Source organism: Zophobas morio, unplaced genomic scaffold (genome assembly GCF_036711695.1).
Source record: "Zophobas morio isolate AGI-343-1 ecotype UQ-CSIRO unplaced genomic scaffold, CSIRO_AGI_Zmor_V1 ptg000014l, whole genome shotgun sequence".
Taxonomy (NCBI): Eukaryota; Metazoa; Arthropoda; class Insecta; order Coleoptera; family Tenebrionidae; genus Zophobas; species Zophobas morio.
Genome location: NW_026972119.1, coordinates 169,464 through 181,060, shown reverse-complemented (window position 1 = coordinate 181,060; position 11,597 = coordinate 169,464). Strand labels below are relative to the sequence as shown.

At 42.4% G+C, this 11,597-nt stretch overlaps 1 protein-coding gene and 1 long non-coding RNA gene across 2 annotated transcripts; both read left to right on the top strand.

Annotated features, from left to right (window-relative positions):
• Nucleotides 1–784: 784 nt before the first annotated feature.
• Nucleotides 785–1,250, top strand: LOC135129143 (uncharacterized). Its single transcript, XM_064056237.1, has 2 exons — nt 785–1,108; nt 1,164–1,250. Exons 1-2 carry the CDS (start codon nt 785–787, stop codon nt 1,239–1,241), a joined length of 402 nt encoding a protein of 133 aa, XP_063912307.1. The 3' UTR covers nt 1,242–1,250.
• Nucleotides 1,251–7,881: 6,631 nt separating this feature from the next.
• On the top strand, nt 7,882–8,884 carry LOC135128920 (uncharacterized). Its single transcript, XR_010280469.1, has 3 exons — nt 7,882–7,950; nt 8,006–8,538; nt 8,596–8,884. It is a non-coding gene; the product is annotated as an uncharacterized LOC135128920 (long non-coding RNA).
• Nucleotides 8,885–11,597: the final 2,713 nt, after the last annotated feature.

Below are 11,597 nucleotides of genomic sequence, written 5' to 3'. Positions count from 1 at the left end.
AACCTGCCCCACAGCCACAGCCGTGGAGCAGCATTTTTTAAAAAAAGAATATAGCCTCTTTTTGACAACTTTCTCTAAAACTGTACCTAAAATAAATTACGAGCCAAACTCACAGCTCGTTGCCGGCCTGCTAGTGGAGAAGGGGTGAGTTCCTGCGGGTGCAAAGGTCAGGTCGCTAGAGGTTCGCAAAGAAGAGAGAGCACACTGTTTTGTGTAGCGACGTCGCCAGGGCGCCACCAGTTTTTATTAAGACACAATTACAACAACAAAAAACCGGAAAAATATTTAACTATTGTAATTGCAAGCTGTTACTTAAATTATTGGTTACAAGAAAACCTAAGGTCACTAATTAAAAATAAAATAAGAGTGATAAATAACTAAATAAGTAAGCAAAAGGAAATGAGTAAGATATTAATGATAACGATTTAATGCGACTAACGGTTTACGATGAATACGAGCAATACGAACGATAGTTTAATTACGAAAGGCGATGAACTAATTAACGATAAATACGAGCGATACGAACGATGTTTACGAAACGAACAAATTAGTTGGGGTCGTAACAAATAACGATTTGATTAATTATTTCGAGGGCTATGAGATAAACGAAGTAGGCCACACGCTCGGTAGTCCTAACGTACGTACGAAGGTATTAACGTAGAGCGAAGCGTCACACTCTTACCGATTGTTATTACTAGGTTATGTGCGAGTGCTAGTTACGCCGAACTTCGAAACGTGTTGCGATACAATAAAGAAAAGGTAAGGCGACTAATACTTAATCTTAATGCGATGGAATGGAAGTACCATGGGCACCTGCCTCCTTCGATATCCACGACGAGATGTCGAAACACAGCGGCGTCGCAGCGAAGTTCCAGTCGATGTCGAGTCGAGGTTTTTGGTGATTCTCCAGCTGTTCTGGGAGGGCTCACAACTGCCCACGACAGTTGGAATTCATAGAATTCGTTCTCCCACTCGAAACTGGCTCCAATTTTCGATCACGGGAATAGCAAGATCAGCGACAAAACAAAAAAAGCTGCAAGGAGAGCAAAGTCTGAGAAGATGTTCGAACTCAGTCAACCCCAAGGGTTCCACATGTCACATGCACTTGGTAAGTAGCAAAATATTATCGTTAACATGAAAATAACCATAACCACTGTTCGAAGGGATGCCAGGGAAAAGCTAATCAAAAGATTTACCTGCGGATCGACTGCAGCTTCTCCGATGTTAGCGGGATGGTCTAGTGCCCTTAACCCAAAATCCGACAAAGTCGTAGTGCTCGAATGCACTATATCTTTTACAGCTCACAAATGCGCTCCAAGCGATAGCACCTTTTAGGGGACCCAACAGATCCGACGAATGCGATTCCAAACGTAACACCAAATAAAAGGTTGCTAAAACGAACTGCAAAAGAGGAAAGCACTAACCCCCAACACCATTCAACACGAAGTACCAAAGCAAAATGGATTCCCTTCCACCTGCGATGACGTGGCAAGGTAACGAAGCGAGAATTAACGGAAGTTTGGCCCTCTAGTGGCAAACTTACGAAACGTTGAATTCCGACGAAAATCCCTAATCGATGTAACTATTAAGTGGATGCGATGGTTATTACAAAAGAAAAAAAAACAAACAAGGCTATCAAGATTCCAGAAATGACGAAGACTCTAGGGGACGCTCCACGGCGTTTGTTCCCACCTAGGTAAGCAAATGAAATTCGCGAACAAAAATAACAAACAGAACGAAAATCGGATTTCAGAGTGAAGCTCTGGGATGGCGCGATCCATCCAGTTCCTTATAGCAAGAACCAAGCTGAAACGATCCAGAAGACCGATCTACAACAGCGAGGCTGAAACACTCATCTGAGCCCCTCCAAGCTCAGAATCATCGCGACAGTCTTGCGACTGGGGGAGTCAAAAGCTCGGGACGAACCCTCCACCAAAGTTGTCCTTCATTGCCACCGTGCCCAACCCAACCACCCATGCACGAAATGACGAAACAAAAAAAAACGAGTAAACAAAATGTAATCCGATCCGAGAATGCCAATAAAAACCGAAATAGCTACTGCGAATTTTCAATTCGTAACACTCCCCTCTTTCCCCCTCTTAGGAAATTTTCCTCAGCGAAAATTTCACACCGATAGGTAGGATAGGCGACTGAACATCACGACTACTCCGGGCTCTGCGGTGGTGGATCCTGATCGACGAAAGGTTTTAGATCCTTGACGTGCCATTTCCGACGGCCCTTGTTGTCGTCACCTTCCAGGATGTACGTCCCATAGCCTATCTTACGCGAAACACGAAAAGGTCCAAGATAGCGAGGAGCAAGCGAAGAAGAGTAGTGTTTAGAGGCGTCCGACAAAGAATAGTTTTTACGCCACACGAGATCACCAGGAGAAAATTCGAAATGTCGACGTCGCAAATTGTAAGCGCGTGAGCTATTCTCTTGGGCTTTGATCAAGCGTTGTTCAACTAGTTTATACAAGCTTCGCAGTTCTTCCTCATCAGGCGGCTTGCGCTTTAAGAAATCGAGTCCATCCGGGTTTTCGATGGTTCCAAACAATTTTCCGGAGCTAACAAATTCGCGACCGAACGTGAGACGAAATGGAGTAAAACCGGTAACTTGATGTACGGAGGTACGTGCTGCACATGCCAATTTCCGTAGATGCCGATCCCAAGAACGCTGATCATTTTTCGCGAACGAAATGAGCATTGCTTTCAACGTTTTATTCACCCTTTCGGTAGGATTTGCCTGTGGATGGTAAACAGGAGTAAAGCGACGAACAAATCCATACCGCGATGCTAGTTGTTGTAGTTCGCGACCCGCAAATTGAACGCCATTGTCCATTATCATAAGTTGCGGTGCCCCAAATAACAAAATGATCTCCTCCTCTAGAAGTCTAACAATATTTTTAGCCGTGGCTTTACGAAGTGGGAAAAACCGACAGAATTTACTGAAACAATCGCTCACCACTAAAATACTCGTATATCCCTGAGTAGAACGAGGGAGTGGTCCAACTAAGTCCGTGCTAATAATTTTCCAGGGTCTATCCGCGATAGGGTTTTTGGCCAGAAGTCCTTTAGGCGCAAGCTGTTCCGGTTTAGTCATTTGACAGGTCCTACACCCACGAACATAACGGGCAACGTCAGAGCGTAAGTGCGGCCAATAATAAACTTGACTGATGCGCTGATAAGTTTTAAATACGCCTAAATGACCCCCTAAAGGAGTGTCGTGGTTTCTTTCCAAAACCTCTACCCGATATTCCTTGGGAATAACTCGCTTCCAAGCGAAGAGTGGATCGTTACAAGTGTTGTCACGCTGATGAGTGAGTTTATAAAGCTGATGACCGTCAACTCGCCACTGGGAGTAACGTACGGGATTCTTTTCGACCTCCGCGAGCATATGATTATACCAACGATCCGTTACCGCTGCCGAAACAGACACGACGCCCTCATCAGACGGATTTACGACCTCCGACAGGGTATCAAGTTTAGTAACAGCACGACTGAGCGCATCCGGCACAACATGCGAACTACCCTTTCGGTGAACAATTTCGAAATCGAACGCTTGCAAGCGTAGAGCCCATCGACAAAGCTTCCCCGTGGGGTTTTGAAGATTTTGTAACCAAACAAGTGAGTGATGGTCCGTAATGACTGTAAAGCGATACCCCTCAACATACCCACGAAATTTTTCGACTGCCCAGATCACGGCTAAGCACTCCTTCTGGGTGGTACTATAATTGCGCTCGGCGCGATTAAGAGACCGACTAATGTAGCTGATGACGTGCTCGCCATCCGGATATTCTTGCGTTAGTACGGCGCCGATTCCGTAATCGCTAGCATCCGTCTGGATGACGAATGGACGCGAAAAATCTGGACAACAAAGCACGGGAGCCGACACTAATTTTTCTTTGATGGTACGAAAAGCCCCTTCCTGATCTAAACTCCAAACAAAAGTATGTTTCTTCCGTAGAAGAGTAGTCAACGGCGCCGCGATTGTTGAAAAATTCGGTATAAACCGCCGAAACCACGAAGCGATTCCCAAAAATTGGCGTACTTGCTTGACCGTACTCGGACTAGGAATATCGATTATCGCTGATACTTTTTCCGGATCGACGTGGAGTCCGTCTCGATCAACGACATAGCCGAGATACTTTAAGCTTGGTAAACAAAACTGACACTTGTCCCTTCCCACAGTTAAACCTGCAGCTAGCAGACGTCCGAGAACTAATTTAAGAACTTCTACGTGTTTCTGGAAAGTAGGAGTTACGATAACAATGTCGTCGAGATATTGAAAAACATAAGGCTCAAGGTCATGCCCTAAAATGGTGTCTATTAACCGCTGAAAAGTTGCGGGCGCGTTGGAAAGCCCAAACGGCATACGACGAAATTGAAACAACCCCCTACCCGTTACTGAGAATGCTGTAAATTCACGACTTTCTACCGCAACCGGCACCTGCCAGTAAGCCGATTTGATGTCGAGACTACTCAAATATCTCGCGTCCCGGAGTTTGTCTAAAATTCCTGATATTAGTGGAAGTGGATAGGCATCTTTTTTCGTCACCCGATTTAAGCGACGATAGTCTACACAAAAGCGATATGCTCCGTCCTTTTTAGGTATTAAAAGAATAGGCGACGACCAAGCAGACGACGAGGGTTCCACGATACCGGCACGTAACATGGAGTCGAGCTCACGATCTATGATCTCCTGCAACTTCGGAGATACTGGAAAGTTGCGTAGCTTAATAGGCAACGCCTCCGATTCGATCTCGATTCTGTGTTCGACCCCTTTGACGCAACCCAGCCCTGAACCACTAGAAGAAAAGTAAGTCTGCACCAAGTCATCAATCTCGGCACGCTGCTCCGAACTAACCGTAAATTCGCGAGAAGTTTCGACGCTGTCAACACAAATAGGAGAAAAATGCCAGCTACCACTACGTAGATCGGGAACAACACCCATACGCGTCCAAAAATCAACACCGAGAACAAGTGTATGTGGAAGTGCCGGAACGAGAAGCACATCAAGCACGATAACGCGGTTTTCCAATTGCAACGGTGCTTGGATTTTTCCGACGACCTCACAATTCGACCCATCGGCAACGATACAGCGAAGATTTGGATCCCGGTCAATTCTGAGATTCAACGACTTCAACAAAGACATTCCCGCTCGACCAAGAATGGTACGACTTGCTCCCGAATCGAGCAATCCTAACATGGTGACGTTATAACAACTCACCTTCAAATGTGGGCGATTATCCTGATCACTACCTTGCAAAATAAAATCTAAAATTACGCGCATCGCCGGAGCGATTTCCAAACGGGTGGTCAAAACAGATGAGGATGGCGTCGGGAAGTGACCAACTCCCGAGGCCCTTTCTAGTTTCCCGAACGCGTATTATTTCGAGTTGCGACCGAATTACAACTAGGACACGTACGAACCGTATACCCCGCTCTCTTACATTTGTAACACGTAATGCCCTGAACAGTCCGACACTCTGCCGCACGATGTCCGACCTTATCGCATTTCCAACAAGACAAAGCCGTAGCCTGAGGTTGGCGACGAGGAAGTGCTGTCGTCTCCACAACCGACACTTTCGGATGACTACGAGTTTTCCTATTCGGAAGAGAACAAGCTAAGTCGGGTTCAACACACTTAGACGTCGATTGAGACGATTTCCCGTAACCGTCCGCCGAATATTTGCAACGCTCCAACCGCTTACAAAGCTCACCAAGTTCCGCCATGGTCTCGGTGGTGGTCAAACCTAATTGAAGTTGGAAAAATGGTTCGAGATTCCTACGCACCACATTGACCTTGACATCCTCCGGTATTGCGCGATTTAGTCGCGAGAAAAGGTTTTCCATATGCGCGATAAAAATACCCACGGTCTCAGTAGAACCCTGACGCCGAGTGCGAATCTCGTCCCACAAGAGTTCATCAAAATCCGGAGGCTGAAACTCAGCACGAAGCTTCGAGCACATCGTCGACCACGATGTCAGCGAAGACCGATTAGCTCGCCACCAAACTAAAGCCTTTCCAGCGAAAAGAAAAATAGCGCTAGCGACCAAACTGTCACACTCCACACCATAAGCAACACAAAGTTCTTCCGCCCTTTCAATAAACGCGTTGACACTCATATTTTCCCCGTCAAACTGCAAGTTCCACGAACGAAGGTCTTTCGGCCGTATCGAAACAGTCTGCTGAGCCGTATTAGCAGCTTGCGAGTTCCGCGGATTGAGACGCGAAATGAGGAGATCCGTGTCGTCATCGGATTCAGCGTCGTCTTTCTGAGGACTTCTACGAGGAGTCGAAGCAAGCGCCAAGTGGAAATTCACCAAAGAATTTGTCGAAGGCGGTACAGCCTGCTCGTCGACAGTTTTCCTCAGTTTTTCATCGAACGAAGACTTTATCGTTAACACCGTAGTAAACAGCGTAGCGCGTGCTTCCTTTTCTTCGGGTGTTTCACCCATAGGTAACCGATTAACTCGACCGAAAGTATGTACTAGCTGAGCTCGAATTTTGTTAGCCTCGGCCGGTGTGCCGCGAAAAGCTTCCAACTCCGCCGTCAATGCATCGATTTTGTTTCGGATCACCGTGATCTCCGAACCGTGATCCCCCAAACTACCGATAACTAACCCAGTTTGTAGTTCCACCTTGAGAAGACTCCTCAACCACGACCTCATACGATCCACCGTGGTGGCTTCCTTTACCCCTCTAATCTGAAGCTCGTATCTTAAATCGTCCGCCGACAAATAATTAATATCGCGACCAGCGAGTCGAAAATCCATGACGTCACTATCCAAAACAGCCAAAGTGCTACTACGAACGTTACCCTAAGCGCCTTTCGACTTTGCAACCCAAACGCGATTCAGTACCGAACCCTCTAGACCTTTTTCCGATGCTTTTTGAGCAGCTAGGCCCCACGTTGGGCGCCAAAAATAGTTCTGTTACGAGCCAAACTCACAGCTCGTTGCCGGCCTGCTAGTGGAGAAGGGGTGAGTTCCTGTGGGTGCAAAGGTCAGGTCGCTAGAGGTTCGCAAAGAAGAGAGAGCACACTGTTTTGTGTAGCGACGTCGCCAGGGCGCCACCAGTTTTTATTAAGACACAATTACAATAACAAAAAACCGGAAAAATATTTAACTATTGTAATTGCAAGCTGTTACTTAAATTATTGGTTACAAGAAAACCTAAGGTCACTAATTAAAAATAAAATAAGAGTGATAAATAACTAAATAAGTAAGCAAAAGGAAATGAGTAAGATATTAATGATAACGATTTAATGCGACTAACGGTTTACGATGAATACGAGCAATACGAACGATAGTTTAATTACGAAAGGCGATGAACTAATTAACGATAAATACGAGCGATACGAACGATGTTTACGAAACGAACAAATTAGTTGGGGTCGTAACAAATAACGATTTGATTAATTATTTCGAGGGCTATGAGATAAACGAAGTAGGCCACACGCTCGGTAGTCCTAACGTACGTACGAAGGTATTAACGTAGAGCGAAGCGTCACACTCTTACCGATTGTTATTACTAGGTTATGTGCGAGTGCTAGTTACGCCGAACTTCGAAACGTGTTGCGATACAATAAAGAAAAGGTAAGGCGACTAATACTTAATCTTAATGCGATGGAATGGAAGTACCATGGGCACCTGCCTCCTTCGATATCCACGACGAGATGTCGAAACACAGCGGCGTCGCAGCGAAGTTCCAGTCGATGTCGAGTCGAGGTTTTTGGTGATTCTCCAGCTGTTCTGGGAGGGCTCACAACTGCCCACGACAGTTGGAATTCATAGAATTCGTTCTCCCACTCGAAACTGGCTCCAATTTTCGATCACGGGAATAGCAAGATCAGCGACAAAACAAAAAAAGCTGCATGGAGAGCAAAGTCTGAGAAGATGTTCGAACTCAGTCAACCCCAAGGGTTCCACATGTCACATGCACTTGGTAAGTAGCAAAATATTATCGTTAACATGAAAATAACCATAACCACTGTTCGAAGGGATGCCAGGGAAAAGCTAATCAAAAGATTTACCTGCGGATCGACTGCAGCTTCTCCGATGTTAGCGGGATGGTCTAGTGCCCTTAACCCAAAATCCGACAAAGTCGTAGTGCTCGAATGCACTATATCTTTTACAGCTCACAAATGCGCTCCAAGCGATAGCACCTTTTAGGGGACCCAACAGATCCGACGAATGCGATTCCAAACGTAACACCAAATAAAAGGTTGCTAAAACGAACTGCAAAAGAGGAAAGCACTAACCCCCAACACCATTCAACACGAAGTACCAAAGCAAAATGGATTCCCTTCCACCTGCGATGACGTGGCAAGGTAACGAAGCGAGAATTAACGGAAGTTTGGCCCTCTAGTGGCAAACTTACGAAACGTTGAATTCCGACGAAAATCCCTAATCGATGTAACTATTAAGTGGATGCGATGGTTATTACAAAAGAAAAAAAAACAAACAAGGCTATCAAGATTCCAGAAATGACGAAGACTCTAGGGGACGCTCCACGGCGTTTGTTCCCACCTAGGTAAGCAAATGAAATTCGCGAACAAAAATAACAAACAGAACGAAAATCGGATTTCAGAGTGAAGCTCTGGGATGGCGCGATCCATCCAGTTCCTTATAGCAAGAACCAAGCTGAAACGATCCAGAAGACCGATCTACAACAGCGAGGCTGAAACACTCATCTGAGCCCCTCCAAGCTCAGAATCATCGCGACAGTCTTGCGACTGGGGGAGTCAAAAGCTCGGGACGAACCCTCCACCAAAGTTGTCCTTCATTGCCACCGTGCCCAACCCAACCACCCATGCACGAAATGACGAAACAAAAAAAAACGAGTAAACAAAATGTAATCCGATCCGAGAATGCCAATAAAAACCGAAATAGCTACTGCGAATTTTCAATTCGTAACAAATTGGTCTAAAGCTGTGAGGACTACTTCTATCACCTTTCTTAAAATGAGGTATTACTTTTGATACTTAACGTCAGGAAATGTACCTTTAACAAACAGTCATTTATTAATGATGTCAATGAAGAAGTAACCACTTCAGCAGTACTTTTTAAGATGTCGACATTTAAATTATAAATATCAAAGGGTTTGGAATTCCCCAAAAATAAAATTTCGTTAAAAATTTCACTTTCAGTGACGGGGATTGGGAAAAAGTTTTTATGTATGGTAGGTGTTGCATTTGTCAATTGCCAACATTTGTGAAGGAATTGAAAAGCAATGAATGTAAAACTAATAATAAATAAAATAAAAAGTAATTTTATTTATGCAAACAAATGCTTGACTAAGTTTGTTCACAAAAACCATGACAGGGAAACATTTCATGCAAATGCGATCGTCTCAAACTTTTTAAAGCAAATTGCCTGAACATTAAACGACGATGAACTTCAGCACTAAAGGAGAGTACCACAGAGAGTTATGTGTTGTTATTTGTTTAAAAATATTGCTGAAAGCATGAGACCAAATAAACTTAAGGGACATTTAGAAACACTTCATGAAGAGAACGTGAACAAGAGAGACATTTTTTTTTAATTTAGTTCCAAATTATGATATTTATTTACCTCTGCAGAACAGGCTCCGGAAGTCAATATAGTTGTTTTTTTTTTACTAAGAACGTTAAGTTATATATTTTGTATAGTTTTTCTTCCCGAGCGTAAGCAAAGAAAGTATTGTAATCGAGTCCGTCGGCCGACTCTCTACTTTTACATTTTCTCGATCTCTCATGACCCCTAGAAGACGAAGAAATAGGTCTCCCGTTTCCGTCTGTCTGTCCGTCTGTTCGTCTGTCTGCCGTCCCGGATTTTTATTAGACAGATAATCTCCGAAAGTACTGAATCGATTGTTGTGAAATTTTGTACTTATATTAGGAATATTACGTAGATGGTAAAACGCTAACCAAAATTTGTCTAGTCATCCCCACCACTAATGCGATGACATCACTTCAAAACTGTACATAGTAAATGGGTTTTAAATTATATAAAATAACATAGTCCTACACATGTAGTTTACGACTCCGAATTGAATTTTTACCCGAAACGTCCTGATTTTTGGAAAAAAATCAAAATTATAAAACAACATTTTGCAATTTAATTTTGAATTTGCTAATCCGAATGTTTTGAAATGTTGCAGATGTTTTAAGGCTATGAAGAGCATCATAAATCTTTACTCAAAATATATTTGGTTATCCCCTCCAAAAACTTGATGACGTCAGCTCGAAAGTTTGCCAAATAAATCCTATGTAAAATGTACAAAATATGATGAGTCTGTGCTTGTGATATATCACTCCATTCATATTTTTTAAATTTGCATATACAGGGTGACTCAGAAAAATTAATGAATACTTAAATTTATTTTACTGATTTACTCAGGAACTACAAAACCGAATGTTTCAAAATCTTGAAAATGTTTTAAAATTATAACAAGCATGGTAAATTTTTGATCAAAATGTATTTGGTCGACCCCCCTAATAAATTTATGACGTCACCACAAAATTTTGCTTAATAAATCCTACCTAAAATGTACAAAATATGGTGAGTCTCTTCTTGTGATTTATCATTCCATTCAAATTTTTTCGATTTGCATATACAGGGTGACTCAAAAAATTAATGAATGCCTGAATTTATTTTATTGAGTTAATCAGGAACTACGAAACCGAATGTTTTGAAATTTTGCAGATGTTTTAAGGTTATAAAGAGCATAATAAATATTTAGTCAAAATATATTTGCTTATCCCCCCCAAAAAATTGATGACGTCAGCTCGAAAGTTTGCCGAATAAATCCGATCTAAAATGTACAAAATATCATGAGTCTCTTCTTGTGATTTATCATTCCATTCATATTTTTTGGATTTGCATACACAGGGTGACTCAAAAAAATTAATGAATGCGTAAATGTATTTTATTGATTTAATCAGGAACTACAGAACCGAATGTTTTGAAATCTTGCAAATCTTTTAAGGTTATAAAGAGCATCATAAATTTTTAGTCAAAATATATTTGGTTATCTTCTACAAAAAACTGATGACGTCAGCTCAAAAGTTTGCCAAATAAATCCTATCTAGAATATACAAAATATGATGAGTCTGTACTTGTAATTTATCATTCCATTCATATTTTTTGAATTTGCATATACCGGGTGGATAATAAGGAAGATAATATTTTAAACAGAAATATAAAGTCAAATATCTTTCTCCTTACCTATGATTGCAATAAACCCAAGTAAGTCAGTATGTCACAATAATTAACATAAACAATACACATTTAGAGCAAATACATTTTGCAAATCTCCTTTGATTGACTGCAGCCTATTTATATGAATTCTGAAGTAAGGCGACCAAATGACTGTACAGTATTCAGGAGTAGATCGTATGAAAGCTTTAAACAATAACAACAATGTACGAATGTTAGAGAACTCCGAACACATCCGTATAACAAAGCCTAACAACTTAGATGTTTTGGACACAATATTATTAATATGGGCGTTGCGGTTTAATTTAGAATCAAATATAACACTTAGATCGGAACATAAAGAAACTTTTTTAGGTAAGTATTAGACAAAGAATATTGATAATTAATTGAACA

Coding starts and splice junctions, on each gene's coding strand:
- LOC135129143 (XM_064056237.1), top strand. CDS start 785: ATGCGATGGAATGGAAGTACCATGGGCACCTGCCTCCTTCGATATCCA. Junction 1,109..1,163: donor CCACATGTCACATGCACTTG/GTAAGTAGCAAA, acceptor CACTGTTCGAAG/GGATGCCAGGGAAAAGCTAA.